The 22,229-nt window shown below is 32.4% G+C and overlaps 1 protein-coding gene across 1 annotated transcript; it reads left to right on the top strand.

Moving 5' to 3' along the window:
• Nucleotides 1-649: 649 nt before the first annotated feature.
• LOC141715123 (AT-hook motif nuclear-localized protein 3-like) lies at nt 650-1,561 on the top strand. Its single transcript, XM_074518603.1, has 4 exons — nt 650-956; nt 1,178-1,233; nt 1,315-1,446; nt 1,538-1,561. Exons 1-4 carry the CDS (start codon nt 650-652, stop codon nt 1,559-1,561), a joined length of 519 nt encoding a protein of 172 aa, XP_074374704.1.
• Nucleotides 1,562-22,229: the final 20,668 nt, after the last annotated feature.

The following is a 22,229-nucleotide window of genomic DNA, read 5'->3' as shown; positions in this document are numbered from 1 at the left end:
AGAAGTTAGATTTTAGTAAAAAACATTAGTTGATTTTCAATAACATCAACCACCTTATATCTCTATAATAAATATCAATCTTGCAATATATTATATGAGTAAAAAATAGATAAATGCACCTAAGTAAATTTATATCTCTAAAATGAATGTGGATCGGATTTTGATCTATATTATGTAAACAATAAAATTAATGTATAACAGAAGCAACAAAATAATACCGATATAGAAATGCATGTTACAAAAGTCAAAACGCCAAATGTAGATGTATTTAGAAAAATTAAATATGAGTGCACAAACTTAGTTTTTTAAATATTGAATCCTTTTGATATTAATTGATATTTGAATTGCTAAATTGGAACACGACATAATAATTTTTATTTGTATTTTGAACCAAGGAGAAGAATAAAGAAAATAAGCTATGAAAATGAAAAACATTTTATAGAAAATATAATAGAGAAATTTAGATTTAAAAAATAAAATAAAATGTAAAACATATAAAGAAAAATAAAATAAAGTTTTGTTATATAGGTGGGTAGATTTTAGATATGGTATCATTAATATAGGCAAGTCTCCAATACAACACTAAGTTTTCAACAGTTTCAATATAGTCACAAACACACACAAAGACCCTCTAAATTACAGAGAAAATATGGCATCTGAGAAGGGAAAGTGTACCCTAGACCTGAACACCCCCAGCGGGGAGGTAAAAAGAAAGAGGGGAAGGCCCCTAAAGTCTCAAGCAACAAGAAATTTGGTGCTGTCTCCTGGGAGTGCTGGTGCTTCCCTGTCAGTGATGGGTGCTGTATCTTCACCCCCAGCGATGAGTGCTGTTTCATCAATGCCCATGAGAGTTGCTGTTGCTTCACCGAACCACAGCCAGCATTCAACTTGTCTCCCTCAGCTGAAAATTCTGTCCGGGGCCCAGGTGGGCGAGGCCGTGATCGTGTACGCCCCCAGTGAGTACTTTTCCTTCACTGAATTTCAAAAAATAATTATAGAATTGCTTCTTCTTTCTTTTCGTGTTTTTCTACTATATTTTTGGGGTTTAGGTATTTATCTGTATTTATGCTCTTGGCGGTTTAAAAAATAATAGATTTTGTTTATAGGAATGAGAATTTGTTTGTTCCCTAGTTATTATTATCGGAACTAAATACATTGTAATTTTTCTTTTGTCAAGGTGGGTTTTATGCTCCAGACTTTACGGCTCATGTGATACATGTAGACTGTGGGGAGGTATACATATTCTCTTTTTAAACTTTCTTGTATAATTTTTTATTAAATTGTGTTAAATATATATTGCACTGTTTCTTTTAGGATGTTATTAGAAAGATCATGTCTCTGGTTCAAAACGGGCCTAGAGGAATTTGTGTGGTTTCTGCCTACGGAACTGTTTCTAGTGCCCTGATTTCTCATCCCATTTCTTCTGGTGGTTCAGTCACGTATGAGGTTTGACTCCTATCTTCCTTACTACTACTTCAACTCTAATTTATTGGTTGCATTCATACTATAGGTTAATGTATGTGCATATGTCTGTTAGCTATCTCGTCTGAATGCAAATTGATTTAATTAAGAAATTACGAAAAAGGTGTTTCGTCTTGTGATTTATAGCCGTATAGTTACATATAGACCCCACTTTTGCTGATTTACATACAAGAATGGAGGACATGCCCTGCTCGGATCAGGGTGATTGTGTTACTTGTAATTCCTGAGTGGGGAGACAACTATGGCTGTATAGCTTCTCTGAGTATCCTTGTTGCAATAAAAATCTACTTAATAATGGAATTAGTACTCTTTTTTTTCTCTCTCTTCTCTTTAATGCACAATTTCAAACTATATACTGCAGGGTCAGTTTCATATCTTGTCTTTGACTGGCTCATTTACTGTGGCTGAAACTGGAATGGGGAGATGTAGAACAGGTGGTGTCAGTGTATCGCTAGCATGTCCCGACGGCCATGTCATAGGAGGTGCCGTGGCTGGCCCGCTAGTTGCAGCTGGCGGGGTTCAAGTAAGATCTTCTATTTGTTCTACTGTTAGGATTTAATTATGTACAAATAACTTAAATGTAAAAAGTCAGTGTGGCTCATGCTAGTTGTTGTAAAATCGTTAGGCTGAGATATAGTAGCATGCTCAATTTGTTTTCAATTTGTTTCGATGCATTTTACTTTCCAACATTCTGCTGATTGAAGCTACTGAGCTTGCATCAAGTCAGACGTGCAGTTTTTTACCTTAATACCCCTGTTTTGTCATGAACATTTAACATAATGTATACTATCTATTTAGTTTTGGTGGTGGGTTATAAGTCTAGACTTTATTTTATAGTTTACTCCTCTTCCAGAGGCCTTCACCAACCCTTGTTGAAAAATTATAAAATCAAAGTTTCATGAAATCAATGGGTTGATATCATATAGTGCTTCCTTCTAAACAATTTTAACCTTCATGTTAACACTCATTTTCTTCTCAGACTGTGGTTGGGACCTTTCTCCCAAATGCTCGTAGAAATTATTAACGGCAGCAAGATGCAGCAAGACCAGACCATGTCAGAGGCCGAGAAGGGAACCCCCGATGTCAACATGGTTACGCCTGATGGAGTATCATAATACTTTCTTGATTTGCTTTAGGTTCCTAAGAAGCTTTGTAATTATTAACTTTAGTATTTCCGGCATATTATTTCTTGCATGAAGTTTCACCAATTTTATTCTTTGATCATTAGTATTGCAATTTTGCCGGTATTTATTTCTATTTAGCCTAAAATAACTTTGAAACACCTATATGAGTGAAGATGGGTGATAGCTAACTAGTACCTATTCTTATATGTTACTTAATAATTAAGACCACCAAGACACCTTTCGATTAATATTAATTATGTATGGTCTCAAAGATAGTATTAATCCATATGTAATGCATAAATTAAATAACAAGTAAATAAAACATATATTTTAGCATGTTTCTACCTTAACCCTATCAGTCTAAGTCTGGCTGGCTTAAAAATTTCACTAAAAAAATACATTTTTAATCATCCTATTACAAGATTAAATAATATATATACTTTTATTAATATTTATCCTCTTTTTTTTGTCACACTAGTAATTGATAATGTCATACTCTCTAAGACCTTTTAGTAGCATATATAGCATTATATACATTTGGGATCACGTATGTACACCATCTGTTGATTTTTTTAATATAGGTGAGGAATAAGGTTTTGACTTTTAATGAAAAAATACACCGACTTTATTCTGGCAAGTTGAAGGTGTTTATGGATTTGCTATAGTAAAACCAAGATTTGTATAATTGTGTGTATACAGTAAAAACACGTACGTGGGCGAAAGGGGGAGGGGCACTACGTCAAAAATACATGCAAATAATCAACCACATTCGTATTTAACTCCTCTTAGAAAATATTATAGATGAAAATTGATGTGACTCAACTTAGACCCTTTTTGTGTCGAATATAATATAGAATAAGTAAGGGTATCGTTAAAGCCAAAGATCAATGGTTTGCTTCTTGCTTTAATCTTGAATAAAAATTAAGAATGTGATTTGGTTTGATTTATTGTTTTTAATAAATATGTTTTATGTTGAATTTTTTAATTTCCCAATATAATTTATATTTTATGTTCCCTCCGCATGCATAATTATGACAAAACCTTAACACATATTCAAATTAATTATCAGGAAAACATCTTCTTATTACTAGATCGGGACAATACTTCCAAAGATATGGATCATCCCACACATAAAATTTTGAATCATGTTTAAAAAAGTGTGCAAGTAATTCACAATGTCTGCATACCATGTAATAAAGTGTTTTAGAGCACTTACCTCAATCTGGAGAAGTTGTTCGTCCGAAAATGTCTCATTTATAGGCACATCTTCTTACTCCCTCACCAAGCGACTCAGATGATAAGCTACAACATTCTCAGATCCTTTCTTGTCCTTATTTCAATGTCAAACTCTTGTAGCAGCAAGATCCAACGAATGAGTCTTGGTTCATCGGTGGGGTGATTCTCTTTTTTTTTGAAATATTTAATGTTAAAATCGACCGATTTTGGTATAATTTATTTAGGGGGGAGATTCAAATTTTCACAAAATTTCAAATTTCAAATTTTATAAAAGTGACCAAAGATTCGGTCGATTTTATATAAATTCCACCGCAAAACTTAAAATCCACCCTCTTAAAAGCCACCAACATGTTTCGGTCGATTTTATACTGAAATCCACCGAATATGGTCGATTATAGATAAATTCCACCGATATTTGGCGGTGGATTTTAGTAATTTTTGTTGTAGTGAATCAACCACATTCGTATTTAACTCCTGTTAGAAAATATTATAGATGAAAATTGATGTGACTCAACTTAGACCTTTTTTGTGTCGAATATAATATAGAATAAGTAAGGGTATCGTTAACGCCAAAGATCAATGGTTTGCTTCTTGCTTTAATCTTGAATAAAAAATAAGAATGTGATTTGGTTTGATTTATTGTTTTTAATTAAATTAAATACAACTTAATGAAAAATTTGTGTGTAAACAATTGGAGAGAGATGTTGGAAAACATGTAAATCCACCACTAAACCCATGACATACTACCTCCGTCCCTCTCATTTCTTTACAGTATTTTTCACATGCTCTACACGCATTTTAAGACAATTATAAAGTATACTTCCGTAATTTATTTTTAAATTTTTCTCTTTTTTTATAAAATTTTGAACATAATATTTTTATTTCGAAGAAAAAAAATTTAAAAAAATTATGCAACTACATTTAATAAGAGCATTAAAGTGTGTGCCGAGTCCCCATCCCCCAATATAAAGAATTGAGGGGGACGGAGGGAGTACAAGTCTTGAATTATATCCTCGATATGCTAAATACTTACAGAAAACTTATCATGACCACATATAAATAAACTTTGCTATTCATATAATCTCATGACCAAATAGAAAAGTTAATATGAATTACAAACTTATACAATTAATCCCATGACCACATAGAAAGATTAATTGACTTTTTAGAGATAAAAATCACATAACAAACTTGGATGACCACATACCATTGTTAATTCAAGTATCTCTAAAAGCATTGACGAACATATAAGCATAATCAAGCACATCTCAAGAATTCAAGTTTAATACTCATAAAATTATTTTGGTTTAGGGATTCAAAACAACCCTCCAACAAAGAAGGTTTATCCTACCATAGTCATGAATAAGTACATTAAAATCATAAAAAGTTGAGAATACAATACAAAGTAAAGATGTAGAAGAGAAATCCTTAATTCGAAATTACCAAGCGCACAATCTTCTCCTTAAAATATTCTTCTCTCCTTGGTGGCTATGAATATATCTATCTCTAATAATATAAACCTAATATAAAAAGTATTTTTATTGTTCCTGGGAATAAAAAAGAGTTTCCAAAATTGAATGGGATTCTACGGTCAAAATTTGTAGTTGACTTTTCTATGCAGTTACTTGGATGATCCGAGTGTATTTTGAAGTTTAGACCATTCTCTAATTAAAGAGAATCTCGTTATCTTCGCGTGGGTTGTTGAATCGTCCAAATCTGATGAATGAAACTCAAGATACGACCCAAACAATAAGTCTTGCTCGAACAGTCCAACAAATCCGAATTTTCTTCTAATTTAGATACAATCCTTTCCAACTTAGAATTCTTTGATTCCTCCAATAAAATATTATAAACTAATTAATAAAGAGTCCAATTAAATGCAAAATATAATCAATATGGGGATAAATATCATCTAAAATTTACACAAATTTATATTCTATCAAATATCCCTACAATTAGCATTTTGCACGTCCTCGGGCAAATAAGAGAAATAAAATTATCTAATTAACTAACTCCACTTTCGTAGATGACACGATTGTATTGAGCATATGCAACAAGCCGTTAAACCCCTAGGCAGCCCTAGTAAGACGAGTTGTGTCTCGTGAGGGTTTATAGAAGATATACCCACAAAATCTACCCATCCCATATAATATAGTCGTCCTCAGGCGATGGAGGACTACAATTACCTACATGACACTACAAGAAAAAAGTCCATAGACATCGCTTTTTGGCCGATGTCTATGCTGTTTCGCAACCGATGTTGATGTCGGTGATGTCTATTCTAGACATCGGTGAATACCCGATGTCTATACTGGATTAGACATCGATTTTAGTTAAAAAACAGATGTCTATGTGTTGATTATTAGAACAAAATGCTATAAGTAAATTATTTAATAACTAAATTACACCTAATTAAACATGTTAAACATATCATGAGCTATGTTTTTTGTCACAAAAACATCGATTTTAGTGAAAAACACTGATGTCTATGTGATGATTTTTCACAAAAAATGCTATAACAAAATTATTTAATAACTAAATTACACCTATTAAAATATATTAAACATATATTGAGCTATGTTTTTTGTCACAAAAACATCGATAATTTTGACAGAGGTGATGTAAAATGGCATATTAAACATCTGTTTCTTTAATGAAAGGTGATGTCTAATTAAGCGTATAGACATCAGTTTTTTCTAGAATGAAGTGATGTCTATGTATCATTTAGGCTTGAACATGTTAGTCTTTCACATCAGTTATTTGTCTTAAACTGATGTACATTGCGTTTTTTGACATCAGTTTTGTTTGGTTAAAAGTGATGTTAATAACGTCACTTGACATCAGTTTTATCTTAAACAAAGTGATTTCTATGTTTAATTTAGAATTGAACCTGGATTCCTTTGACATCAGTTTTTTACCTTAAAGTGATGTACATTATCTTTTTTGACATCAGCTTTTCTTAATTAAAAGTGATGTGTAAGAAATTTATAGACCAAATTGTGTAAAGTTTTACATCACTAATTTTCTAAAAAAGCGATGTACTCGTTACTAATAGATATTTGTTATAAATAAAACTGATGTCCTTTACTACATAACCAAAACTAAAACATTGGAATAATACGCATCCATACAAATCTAACCAGTCAATCATTCATACATTTAACCATTCAATCATCCGAAAACCACCAACACCAACCCCATCATCTGCATCAATATCATCCAAAAATTCACCAACACCAACCCCATCATCTGCATCAATCATTCAAAAACTACAGAATCTACATTACCAAATGTACAACCCCCAGCATTTGCAAACCTATACAGCAACCCCAGCATTCATACACTTACATTCTTACTACACAGAACCGTCTAAATTACCAAATATACGACTACGTAAAAGAAAAGACCTTGAGTACAAGAATTGATCAGATATGCTCTTGGATGAACTGCAGAGCCTCAATGCGAACTTCATCTAGCTGTTCAATGTTGTAACACGATCGAGTCTTGGCCAACCACTACAAATTCTAAACAAACAAAATTCAGTACATGAATCAAAAGTAACCATATCGAAAAGTAACCATATCTCAGTATATAGCAAACTGGAAGCGTCAAGGTAATACCTTTTTAGCAAAATTCAACTTGTCATCATCGATAATTTCTTTCATGTATCGCATTATTACATACGCACATTCAATCCCACCGGGTTGTTTGAGAGATCCCTATTTCATTAATTAAAAGACAAATCAGGCATGTCAAATAAATCATATATATTAAGCACAAATATTAGGTACTCAATCTATTGTACTTACACTAAGAAACATTGCCTTGGCCATCTTGTTGTCCCTGCCGGTTTCAGAGTTGTAACTTTTCAAAGCCCTGCATAAAAAACATAAAATCTCATATAATGTAGAGAAATGAACATGCAATTATACCAAACTGTTACGTTAATAAAAATTTACCTTGATAACGCCTTTTCTAGTTCTGAAAATTGTGTCGGGCGAGGTAGTGGATTCAGAATATATATTTCCCCTTCCAAGATAACGACCAAAATCCAATGCATACTATTTTCATAAAAAAACAAAGACAGATAGGACACATCACATAGAAATTTGTACTGTACTATCCATGTTTTTAATTTTCAGTATTACAATAAGTACTTACTTCTGATTATGCGGAAGAAAGAATAGGCGATCCGAGTTACCCTCTCTCAACCGATTTAAAATGTATTCTTCAAAATCAGCATTCACGTGATATGTGGATCCGGGGTCAATAAAAGCAAATGTCTCCGCCAGTTCTGGTATTTGACTAATCTCAGAATGCAAGTGCCTATCGAAAGAGTGCTGATATTAAAATGCAAGTTCTGGAAAATTACAAACATTAAAAAAATGATCATTAAAAAGAAAAAAAAGGTAACTTACGCCATGTAACTTGCAACTACTGCTTGGCCCAACATTTCAAACTCCAATAAAGACACAACATTCTCATGCAACAAATAAATTGTTTTTCATGTCCAAACACATTCGGCTCACATCGAACCTGGATACTGACCCCGGTAGTTTTCATCCAAGTTGTTGCATGTTTATACAACAGCTTAAAGCCCTTTGGCACTTTCGCACCTGGCTTTGCTTGAAGAAATTGTGCCTTCAAATCCTGCAACCCGTCATTTTTTTTTATTTTTTCAGCACTTGTTCGGGGCCTTTCTTTTTTCTGCACCTGATGATAATATAAAACCAAAATAAAATGTACATACCACTTAATTTTTAATATCTTGAAATGAACAATTTAATTTCAAAATTCAGACAATATTATACATATATATATTATTCATTATACCGCAACATTTGTGTAGCTAATTAATTCCTCAGGCCATACCAAAAAAGATCCTAGAGCATCGCGGACAGTCATCATGTCATCACCACGTGTCTCAGCTGGAAGCAAGGCATTTGGTTTTATGAGGCCATCAACGGAGACACATTGATGTCCAATTGGTATATCAACTCCATGTACCAAATCAGTTAAATTATCCTCGCGAGGATATACCATACCAAATGCAACCTTATTCTCAAGTCTCTCGACAGATAGCTCACAAGATTGTTGGGCCTATAATATTTAAATAAAAAAAATTAAAAAATTAAGGTAACAATGATTTACCTTAGTAAGATAAATGACAAGGTTGCTCACAAAATTAAAATAACTTACGTGCCTTCCAGGAGGTGAAGGCCTAGTTGGGCCATCTGTAAAAACACAGTCATCATCTTCATATACCAACACAACTCCTCTTGCAGGTGGTGGATTTGACTTCATTTCTTTATCCTTTTCCGGATTGAAACTTGCCTTTTCAGATGGCATTGGAGAGTGAAAAGTACCTCCACTTTCGATCACTGACTTCAAGCGATCAATCTCTGCCTCGAGAGCTTGCGTTTTTTTTTCAAGCAGTTCATCCCTTTGTCGATCACGGGCCATCAACTCTGCCTTTGTGATTCGAAGCTTTGGCTCTCTTGGCAAATTAAAGTATTTTTTTGGAGTGATGTACCCTCCAACAGCCCGAACCCTTCTAGAATGCTCACGACTCTCCAAAGCCGTTGTCAGAACATCTTCAGCACCAGAAAAATGAATCTCACCCTTCTTCTTTTTTTCCAACAATGCGTTCTGTTAACAAGAAAATAAATTAACCTAATCACCCTTCTTCTTTTTTGATTGATTTATGTCGTCCTAATTTTACTGATTCGCCTACTTTAATGTAATTTAACCAAAATTAAAACTTACAATTTTATCACATACAACAGCCAAATCTTCATCGACCTCTTGTCCGTTTTTCCGCTTACGAGCCTTTTGCCAGATTAGGTACAACTAAAAAATCTAAATTACCTAAAGCTTTAAATCTTTTTCTCGGATTAGGTCATGTATACAACAAGAAGAAAAGTATTAGTAACAAGATTTGACACTAAATTAATAAAAAAAATAAGGGTTTCGAATTAGAAAAAACCCCAATTTACAAAATTAGGGTTTTGAATTCAAAAATCCTCAACTTTTAAAACTGGTCTTCATGCAGAGAAGACCAGTTCGATTCAAGAAGATACAACACTTACCGAAGTAGAGAGGTTAAACGAAAGAGGCTTAACGGAGAGATTCAGAGCGGAGAGAGGTTCAGAGAGAGAGAAAGAGAGAGGTTCCAGAGACAGGTTCGAGAGAGAGAGAGAGGTTCGAGAGAGAGAGAGAGAGAGGTTTGAGAGATTATGATGGTGAGATGATGGTCGGAGTTCAGAGAGATTGTGAGGGGAGAGAGGTGAGAGAGAGAGAGAGAGAGAGGGAGAGAGAGAGAGAGGGAAAGAGAGAGAGAGAGAGAGAGAGAGAGAGAGAGAGAGAGAGAGAGAGAGAGAGAGAGAGAGAGAGAGAGAGAGAGAGAGAGAGAGAGAGAGAGAGAGAGAGAGGGAGGGGGGTTCGAGAGAGAGAGAGAGGTTTGAGAGAGAGAGAACAGTTTTCTGTATTTTAGTTTTTAGTTTTGATTTTTTGTTTTGATTTTGTGTCTAAAGATTGATTTGGGGGGAACCAAAATTTGGTTAAGGGGGGAGATTTTGGGATTGGAGGAATGTAGAACTAAAAACTGAATGAAAATTTCACTAATGGGGGAAGAAATGGTGGGCACGAATTTTGTTTTTTTTGGTGAATTTTAGACATCGGTTTAATTATAACCGATGTCTACAAAGAACAAAGACATCACAAAAACACGGGGTGATGTCAATACTCTTTTTAACATCAGTGGAAAAGTTCACCGATGTCTAATTTGTGATGTCTATTGACATTATTCTTGTAGTGTGAATGCAAGTAGATGATTAAAAATGCAAAGGATCTCAAACATATTATTGTACACCAAGTCAGCAATACTCTCAGGATATGCAACAAGTTAAACACATCAAGCTCATACTAAAACATCGCCACATAGTACATACAAGTGCAGAGTGCGCGTGTGGTTAGATTAACAAAATGCTCTCTACTGAACCAAGAACAAAGGCATACAAGTTTCAACATGACAAGTCACGCAAGTTAATAGCTCCCAAGTTGATCACTAGAATAGATCTTGAATACTCCGTTACTTAGAAACAGCCATCATTCAAGTTAAGCAAGGGATTTCTATGTCTTCTTTTATTTCTACAATATTACTAACTATACACATATTATTTTTTTATATGCTCGGTCTAAGCTTAGGAAGCTCCTTAGGGTAAGTGAGTTACAACCACCATAAGACTTCACAAGCTAGGTCTAAGGTCAGGTGGCTTCTCAGGGTTACGACCACTCTCAGACTTCGCCGATCATATTATACACACATATATATTAAGTGATTTATTTAACCGTGCAATGGTCGAGATCCCTAAAGATTTATACACTAACACCCATGTAGCGAGCGTTAGGTCAGCAATCCCAAACTATAAAGACTTTAGGTTACTAGGCACAAAGTCCCCTCAGACTTAATTACTCGAGTAGTAATGAGCTCAACCTAGTCAATTATACCACTTTTTTTGTGTAATTTATTACTACTATTTTTACTTCTTCTTTTTTTCTGTTTTTTTTCAAGACATTTATATCCCATAGTTTCCCTCAAACTTTAGCATTTACGTACTAAGCTAAAAAATGAATAGTCAAAATTCTAATTATCAACAAGAAGCTACCCCTCAAGAAACAAGGATATCTGAGTCTCAGTACAAGAGCATCGGAAAATTGTGTGGTGAAAATAAGTTCTGCACCAGTGACACTACGCATTGCAATATCAAGTGATCATAGCAAGATTTAGTTAGAAATAAGCTATACAAAATATCATCATAGGCCACTGACTTGTACTACTACTAAATCGAGACCATGCGATGTTATGCAACTAATATATATTACAGTAATATGATTTTATGTAATTTATATGAAATTAATTATGAAATATGCTATTATTTATTTTAACATATCATGCACTAACTAATTTACAACACCAATTTTTTTTTAATTTTTAATAATATTGAGAACACCTCCCCACAGTTGAACTGGTCATTGTCCTTAATGAATAAAATAATAATATATATAATAATATACTAATTATGAAAGAACGAAAAAATAATCTAAAAAATACAAAACTAAAATAAAGAATAATAGTTTACAAAGAAAGTTAGAAGTACTCCCTCTCCATTTGAATGAAGTGTTTCTCCAAAAATAAGCAGGAAACGGTGTCTCTCGTTGATTTAATTCCAAGAAATTTTCAGTATATTAAAACTGAAGTCCAATATTGCACATGAGTAGTTGGCTAGCACAGTTGGTCATGCAGTCCAGGGTTCAATTCACCCTGCCAGCGATTTAATTTTTTTCCTTATAAACAACTCTGGACAGCAGCATATGACATGGGCCTGAACTTCAATTAAAACGGGCCTGTGGCTGTGGAAAGCCTAACAGCAGTAGTCTCACAAACAGTAGCCATGTGCACCGCAGTAAATTATCTTGCACCGCAACGTATTTGGAGAATGGAGATGAAATGGGCCTCCATTAATCGGGCTGTACAGGGAGTGAAGGGGCTTACAGTTGTGCCCAATAACATTCACTACAAGAAAACAATGTTAAATACAACTGATTTAAATTCGAATGGGGTTAAATTCGACCGCAGGCGGTCAAATCCTTTGGACACAGCTAAATTTGATCGACATCGGCATATGATATGCGCCTGAACTTCAATTAAAACGGGCCTGTGGATGTGGAAAGCCTAACAACAGTAGTCTTATAAACAGTAGCCATGTGCACCACAGTAAATTATCTGGCAGCGCAACGCATTTGGAGAATGGAGATGAAATGGGCCTCCATTAATCGGGCAGTACAGGAAGTGAATGGGCTTACAGTTGGGCCCAATAATATTCACTACAAGAAAACAAGCTTAAATACAACTGATTCAAATTTGATTGGGGTTAAATTCGACCACATGCGGTCAAATCCTTTGGACACGGCTAAATTCGACCGGCCTCGATCAAATTCAAACGGTCGTGTTTAAACGGTCATATTTACAACCAATTTTAACCGAAAACGGTTGAAATTAAAATGGTCGAAATTAAACCAGTCGAATTTAGCCCCCTAAATTTGACCCAAAAAATTTTCGGTCGAATTTAGCCCTAATAAAAAAGTGGAGGAAATTTTTCCGCAAAATAAATTATTTGGCACTTCTAAATTCAACCGATTTCGGTCAAATTTTATATTTCAAAATGGCATGAAATTTACCCACACTTTTTAAATTTTCGAAAAAAAGTGAGGGAAATTTCCCGTCCTTTTCGAAGTTATATTCAATGGGATTCATATGTAATTTAATTTTTTAAAATTTTAATTTTAATAAAAAAAACTTATTTAAATGTTAGTGATTATTTTAGAATTATGAATATGGGAGAGTATAAACTTTATCCAAAAAAAAATATTTAGTTCTTGAAAAAATAAATTGTGCGTTAAAAGAATTTCAATTATTTTTATTTGTTTATAAAATAAAATTGAGGTTAGTTAATTGTACTAGTCAAACTGATACTTGACTTTTAAAATGACAAACCAAATAAAATTATTTTGGTCTGAAACTTTGGCTATATATATTTATTGACATCCATATGGTTGGATCAATTAAAAATATTTTTGAAAAAATTAAAACACCAGTTCAGGACTGAACACTACTTAGCTGTACTAGTCAAACTAATGCCTAACTGTTAAAATGATAAACCAAAATAATTATTTTGGTCTGAAACCTTAGTAATATCACTAATATACATATTTATTCACATCCATGTGGGTGAATCGATGAAATTGTTTTTAAAAAAAATCGAAACACAAGTTAGCTGTTTTAGTCAAACCGATGCCTCACTGTTAAATGATGAAGCAAATAAAATTACTTTGATCTGAAACTTTGGTTATATCATTAATATATATATATATATATTGACATCCATACAGTTGGATCGATTATAAATATTTTTTAAAAAATCAAAACACCAATTTACGACTAAACACTAGGTAGTTGTACTAGTCAAACTGATGTTTGACTTTTAAAATGCCAACCCAAATAAAATTATTTTAATCTGAAACTTTGGTTATATCACTAATATATATATATATATGTATATATTGACATCCATACAGTTGGATCGATGAAAAATATTTTTAAAAAAAATTGAAAAACCAATTCAGGATTAAACACTAGGTAGTTGTACTAGTCAAACTAATATTTGACTTTCAAAATGCCAAACAAAAAAAAAATTTGATTTGAAAATTTGGTTATATCACTAATATATATAAACTAGCTTAAAACCCGTGCGATAGTTTTTTTTTAATATTATATAATTTTTTTTAAAAAAATTGAATTCATTTTTTAATTTTGTTCATTTAAAACTTTAAATGATATGACTTCAAAATTATTATATTAGTAGACGTATATGTTCATAACGTTTTAGAATATTTAAACTTATTTAAAGTGATTGCATTGGTAAGGGGAAATATTATTAAAACAAAATTATTATTTTATTGAGTGTAAAAATATAATGTCTTCATTATGTTGGGACCTTAAAAATATTATTTTACCATGATGATTACTTAATTGATTAAAATTGATAGTATTATTATTTTATCTTAGCCCGATTCACATGATATATCAACTAAATCTTAATAATTATATTTAGTTTGATTAAATTTAATTTAGCCGAAAATAACAAATTAGAATAACATAGAACTCGATATGAATTAAAATATAAATTGGTTGAAGAAGTTGAATTTCATATAAATTTTAATGATATAGAATTCGATATAAAATAGAATTTAAATTGGTAAAATAATAGAGAAAGTTGACTTCAATATCAATTAGAATTAGAATATTAGTAGACGTATATGTTCACAACTTTTTAGAACATTTAAACTTATTTAAAGTGACAGCATTGGTAAGAAGAAAACGTTATTATAACAAAATTATTATTTTATTGAGGGTAAAAATATAATGTCTTCATAATGTTGGGTCCTTAAAAAATATTATTTTAGTATGTTGATTACCTAATCGATTAAAATTAATTCTATAAAAGATATTTAAAAAGACAATATTACTGATTGAACGATATAATTTTATTGCTAATTCTATGTGTATTTTTTAAAAAAATTATATTTATGTTTTAATTAAAATTTGAATATTAGTTCACATCAATAGGATACAAATTATACTTAGTCTAATATTAATTTGATTTATCTCGGATCAATGGTTTATAATATTTTATTTTAGCCCTATGCCCAATACACCGACTAAATCAAACTAATTATTTTTATTTTAATATTATTTTTTTTAACTGTGGATCAATAAGATAATTTTATTTTATACTGAATAATTAGTATATGTTATTTTATTTTTGTTGGTCAAATTGTATTTTTATTTTAGTTTTGTATTAGTCTGAATCAATTGTATAATGTAGTTTTTTTATACTGGATAAATAAAATATATTATTTTGTTTATTCAAGTTCATTTGTATAATTTTTTTAGGACTGATAATATTATTATTTTATCTTAGTCCGATTCACATGACATATCAACTAAATTTTAATAATTATATTTAGTTTGCATATTAATTTAGCCCGAAGTAATAAATTAAAATAACATAGAACTCGATATTGGTTAAAATATAAATTGGTAGAAGAAGTTGAATTTAATATAAATTATAATGATATAGAGTTCAATATAAAATAGAATTAAAATTGGTAAAGGAATAAAGGAAGTTGACTTTAATATCAATTAGAATTAGAATTGATCGACCCCAATAATTAGACCCCCATAATTAGGATTTGAAATAATTAGGTAAGGGTAATTCCGTAATTTCACCAAGTACCGACCGACCGACTACCAAACTTTTAATGTTTCATCTATTATAATATAGTATAGATATATATATCTATTGACATTCATACGGTTGGATCGATGGAAAATATTTTTGAAAAAATCGAAATACCAATTCAGGACTAAACACTAGTTAACTGTTTCAGTTAAACTGATTCTTAATTGTTAAAATATTAAACCAAATAAAATTAATTTGATCTAAAACTTTGATTGTATCACTAATATATATATATATATATTGACATCCATACGGTTGGATCAATTAAAACTATTCAAAAAAAATCGAAACACCAATCAAGACAAAGCACTAGGTAGTTGATTTTTAAAATGGCAAACCAAATAAAATTATTTTGAGCTGAAACTTTGGTTATATCACTAATATATATATATTGGCATTCATATGGTTAGATCGATGAAAAATAATTTTAAAAAAATCGAAATACCAATTCAGGACTAAACACTAGATAGCAGTTTTAGTCAAACTGATGCCTGACTGTTGAAATAACAAACCAAATAAAATTATTTTGATCTGAAACTTTGGTTATATCACTAATATATATCTATTAACATCCATACGGTGGGATCGATTAAAAATATTTTTTTAAAAAAAATTGAAACACCAATTTAGGACTAAACACTAGGTAGTTTGACTAGTCAAACTGATTTTTGACTTTTAAAATGACAAACCAAATAAAATTATTTTGATCTGAAACTTTGGAGTAAGATTATATTTTAATCGTTAACTAGATAAATGGGCCAATAATTTGGACCAGACTTGAATACAGATAACTTGTAGGTTAAAAAATAACGTTTTGTAATCCTATATATATATATATATCTATAATTTGTCAAATATTTTAGATCTTAAGTCCCACCCTTGATCTTTTAAAAAGGCCATTTAAGCATGTGGTTCACTAAATTGAGCAGTTCTTCCATTAATTTCAGGTTCGGGCAAGAGCTCTAAGTGCTTGGGTACTGGTTCGGAGCTTTGACTCGGTAAGAAAAACGACGGTGGAAGCTAATTATCCGCTTTGTTGCTGAGCGTCACATCGATTTTGATTTTGACGGAGAAGTGAATGAAAGTGGCCCTTTGGTTGGTCAGAGATTTCCGGACGTTTAAATGGACGGCGAATATCGGGAGGCCCCATTTATTTCTTGGATTATTTTTTGTGTAATTATTTGATCTGGTTGCAAAATAACGTTATCGGGTATTGATTAATAAAGTCAAATTATAGTTAAATTTTTTATTTAATTTTTGTTCTTGTCCTTAAATTATCTGTTAATATGGTTATTGGTAGTAGATTTTAAGTGATATTATCTTTAATTTGTGATATTAAACGCTTGATTTGGTTGAGATTTAATGGTGTTCATAGCTTGGTGCGAAAACTGAGTTCTTCATTGTATTGCGGGCTTCCCGAATGTGAGCGGAATATAAATAATTCACCTCACCGATTTTAAAAAAAAATCAGTTTCGGCAAAAAAATTGTGCTAGCTAATTCGACCGAAGGTAGTAGAATTTAGAATTGTATTTTTAATCATTTACGGTCGAATTTAATTTTTGGACGGGTCTTTTGCATTTTTTCAGAAAATTTATTTATTTGGGAGGGATTTTCAAATTTTAGATGAAAATTTAAATTCGACTGCCTTGGTCAAATTTAAGTGATCGTAATTATCCGGTTGTAATTAGCCGATCGAATTTAGTTAAATACGACCGAACTTCTAAATTTTTTTCTTGTAGTTATTGTAGATCAACTTGATAATGTGCAATGCACTTGCACTAGCTCGCGTGTAAATTCTTCAACTACAGAGACTTTGCACACCGCAGGTAGTGCGCGCGGTCCCCGGTGCGTTTCCTTGTCAACTCACAGAAAATGTATACACCTCGAGAAGGATGTTCGCACCTCGAACATGTTTTTTTTCAAAATTTTAAATTATACCTTCACCACTGAAATACTTAACACAAAATTATCAAGGCATCTTGTGGAGAGTAAAAAGAAATAGATTATCCATTAATAATACAATAATAACTATATATATAACAATAATAATAAAAATACTAATTATAAACACTTACATTAACCTTGGGTTGCCTCCCAATAAGCGCTTTTCTTTATTGTCTTTGGCTAGACGATGTGCTTTAGATTTTAAGCACCAGAAATGGTCACATACAATGCCCATTTACCTTAAATGTATTTACAACATCTTTTTTAATCACAACAGCTCCATGTAAAAATACCTCCACAATTTCACTACAAGAAAACAAGGCTAAATACAACCGATTAAATACAACCGGGGTCAAATTCAACCCCTTTCGGTTGAATTTAAGGGGTGCGGCTAAATTCAACCGCATGCGGTCGTATTTAATTACGGTCATATTTATGCGGTCAAATTTAGCAACAAATGTGACCGTATGCGGTTGAATTTAGCCGTACTCCTAAATTCAACTTCATTCGGTCGAATTTAGCCTTACCAAAAAAATGGGTGTACGGTTGAATTTAGCAGTACTCCTAAATTCAACCGCATTCGGTCGAATTTAGCCTTTCCAAAAAAATGAGGAAAATTTTCCCGCCCGCCAATTTTTTGACACTCCTAAATTCAACCGTTTTCGGTCGAATTTGACATTTTGAAATGACGGGAAATTTCCTGCACTTTTAAAACATTGGTTGCAAAAGTGGGGGAAATTTCCTGCTTTTTTAAAAATTGTAATTTTAGTAGAAATCAATTGTATTTATCTATTATGAATGCATTCGGTAATATTAATTATTTTTAGAATTTAATTAAAAAATGAGTTGTTAAAATAAATTATAATATTTTAATATTTTAAGAAAAAGTTTAACAAATTACAATATATTTTTAGAGAAATTATTCAGATTTTAATTTTATAACAGAAAATATGTAAGATATGAATTTATAAATTGACACTACTAAATTCAACCGATTGCGGTCGTATTTAGCATGTCCATGTTAGCGATCCGCGTGATTTAGATCCAACGTGCCAAATTCAATCACTAAACTATAATCCAACGGCTGATTTTACTTTTTAAAAAAAACTAAAATTCAATATCTTTTTTAAGTTAAACCCCCCACCCCCACCCCCCACCCCCTGTCCTCTGCCCCCCTCCCCTCCCCTGTTCTCTCTGCTCCCGACCCCTCCCCTGTTCTCTCGTTACCCTCCCCCTCCCCTATTCTCTCACCATCATTACTCAACCCCCTCCCTCCCCCTTTTTCGTTCTTTTTTCGGCCAATCCCCTTTTTCTCTGACCACCTCTTTTTATTTTCTATTCGCACAAACATCCGCCCCCAACTCTTATCTTTTATCTTTATTTTCTTGAACAAAATATTAAACGGGTCTTCAAAATTTTGTGTTTTTATATCATTTTTTATTGTTGGTTTAAATTTAGGAAAATTGTAAGAGTATATATGTGAAAATTTCGAATCGAAAACTTGATATTTGTGATTTGGTATTATTTTTGAATCATTTATTGTGTTCTTGAATGGGTTATATGTTAATATAATAATTGATAATTGATTGTATAGGTTATTGACTTTGTTTTGTGATATTGAGTGTTGAATTTTGTCGAATTTTACATTATTTTGAGTTTGGCCGGAAAAGTTGTCATTTTGATCGGAAAATGGATTGTATTGTTGGTGATGTTAGTTTTAGATTTTGAAAATAATTTATTGTGTGAAATTGAATCGAAAAATTCTCATTTTTGGCAATATCGGAGTTATCGGCATGGTTGTCGGATTTTTGAAGCTCACCGAAATCTGAGAATTTTTCGGCAAGATTTTTTTTTTCAAATCTGGTGCACGTAAATTCAACCACATTCGGTCGAATTTAGAACAATATTTTTAACCATATACGGTCGAATTTATAGTTTACGCGGACTTTTTAATTTTTTTAAAAAATTCAAATTTTTGGGCAGGATTTTCAAATTTTAGGTGAAAACAAATTCGACCGCTTTCGGTCGCATTTAAGCAGTCGAATTTAACCGCGCGTATACTAAATATGACCGATTTACTAAATATTACTCGAGCGAATGCGACCGGTCCAAAAACCGGTCGTATTTAGTTAAATACGACCGAAAACGGTCGAATTTAACTAAATACAACCGATTTTTAATCGGTCGTATTTACCCGTTTTTCTTGTAGTGTTTCAAACGGACAAATCCACCTTGATCTCAACTTTCCAGGAAAAAGACGCAACCTAGAGTGATACAAGAGCACTTTCTGACCAACCTCAATTTGCCTCCTTTGAATCATCTTATCGTGAAACACCTTCGTTTTTCCTTTATAAATCCGAGCACTCTTAAAAGCTTCATTGCGTAACTCCTCTAATTCCGAAAATTGTAGCTTGCGATGCAAACCAGCTTCATCCAAGTTCATGTTGAATTTTTTAATTGCCTAATATGTTTTATGCTCAAGTTCCACTGGTAGATGACAAGGCTTCCCATAGACAATGCGATAAGGTGACATACCAATGGTGTCTTGTATGCCGTTTTATAAGCCCAAAGTGCATCATCTAGTTATTGACTCCAATCTTTTCGTGTTGATCCACTACTAGAAAAAGTAGAATAGACATCGCCTCAAAGACATCGATTGTTTTTGGCGCCGATGTAAAAGGTGTTTTAGACATCAGTTTTGAGCAACCGATGTCTTTTGGTTTTATAAACATCAGTGTTTTAGCTGAACTGATGTTATATGTCTGTTTTTAAAAAATTAATCAGCGCGCCTTCCCCGTTTCCCCCCTTTAGCAAATATTTCATTCCCTCCATGTTTCCCCCCTCTGTTTTTTTCCTTAGTCAAATTCTCCCCCCCTCTTTTTCACACACATTTCCCCCTCTTTTCAATTAAAAATAAAAAAAAAATATTAAAAACATAAAACCAAAAATAAAAACAAAAAACTCAAAAACATCTCTCTTCATTCTATCTTCTCTCTGAAGAACACCCACATCACCTCTTTTCTCTCGAGTCTCGATTACGCTCTCTCTCTTCACTCTCTCCTCTCCCTGAAGAACACCCTCAATAATTTCGTCAATCTTTACCGAGTTTCACTCCCCTAATCTGCATCATAATTTCTCTCGCCAGAATTTCATTACAATGTTCATTTGGATTTTCTTGCCGACGTATCCCAATTAGACATCGCAACGATATTGTCCATCTCTACTCTTTTGTAATTACAATCTCTCTCTCCCCCTTGATGTTATATTATAATGTTTATATGTTTGTGCGTGCGTGTATTTGATTTCGATATTGTTGATTTTGCAAGGTTTTCGTGACGTTGATGGCGAATAAGAAAGTAATATAGAGGAAAAGAGCCTCTAGATCTGTATTTGCTGTTGCGATTCTTGTATCGTTTTCGATATTAGCTAAGTTGAAGTTAAAACTTGAATTTGGTAAGTTTTGAACACTAATTTTAGAATTGGGGGTTTCAAATTGAAACCCTAATTTTTTTAGTTTTTAATTGGTTCTAATTAAGCTTAGTTGTACGCTCTTTAATTGTAGATTTGTAAATTTCTATCCGGATTGCTGGTTTGTCGAAATATAGCTCGTGATTCAAAAGACATACATCAAATATTTATACAACTATAAAGATGTGATGCTATGAATCGTGTAATGATATCAGAATTTAGAAGTATGCCTTCTACTTCTTGCATTATAGTGATAAAAATTAAATTAGATACAAGGGGGAGAAAAAAGGAGACAAAGTTATACATCCACAGTGCACTCATCGAGTTTAATTTTAATTTAAACTCGAAAGTGAAGCAAGGGAGCCAAGACGGCGTTATGCTGGCACAAAAACACGCAGTCACAGAGTCGATGAGCTCCTTCATCGCATGTTGAGCTCCGAGTTGGAGCAGCATGCAGAGTGCTCCAACTCCAATGCTTAAATCATGCTTCATATCATGTACTAAATTAGAATAGCAATGCACGTAATGTCTATGTTTGTGTTCATATACAATTTGAAGCATATAAACTACAAACCGCCAAATCCTACATTTATTAGTTAATCTTATTCTTTTTTTCTTTGTTTCTCCTCTGAATGGATAAAAAATAAATTTTATGCTGAATTTGATCTGTATATCTGTTGAATCTTGTATAGGTATATAATTTCTGAGAAGTTCTGAAGGTAGTAGAGTTGGTAGTTTAAGTTAGTTGAATGTTAAGCCATGTTAAATGTTAAGCCCTGTTCTTACCCTGTGCTTTCTTTGACACCTACTGAATGACGTCTTCTTCACTACGTCATTCATACATATATTATCTACCATTGCATATGGTTCTCCTTGTTAGAAAGCTATATTATTTTATTGTTTTGTAGATGCTAATATGGAGGATTATGGGTTTGAGTACTCTGACGAAGAACAAGAAGAGCAAGATGTTAACATCGAGAATCAATACTACAATTCTAAAGGTTTCTTTCTTTCTTTTTTTCCTTTTTAATTGAACAATTCTTATATGTGTATTTTATGTGCTTGTGATATTGGCGTTATGCCGGACTTTGGTTTTGCTAGATTATTTTA

This window comes from Apium graveolens, chromosome 3 (genome assembly GCF_009905375.1).
Source record: "Apium graveolens cultivar Ventura chromosome 3, ASM990537v1, whole genome shotgun sequence".
Classification (NCBI taxonomy): Eukaryota; Viridiplantae; Streptophyta; class Magnoliopsida; order Apiales; family Apiaceae; genus Apium; species Apium graveolens.
The sequence above is the reverse complement of the archived record's forward strand: the minus strand, read 5'-3'. Positions and strand labels throughout refer to the sequence as shown.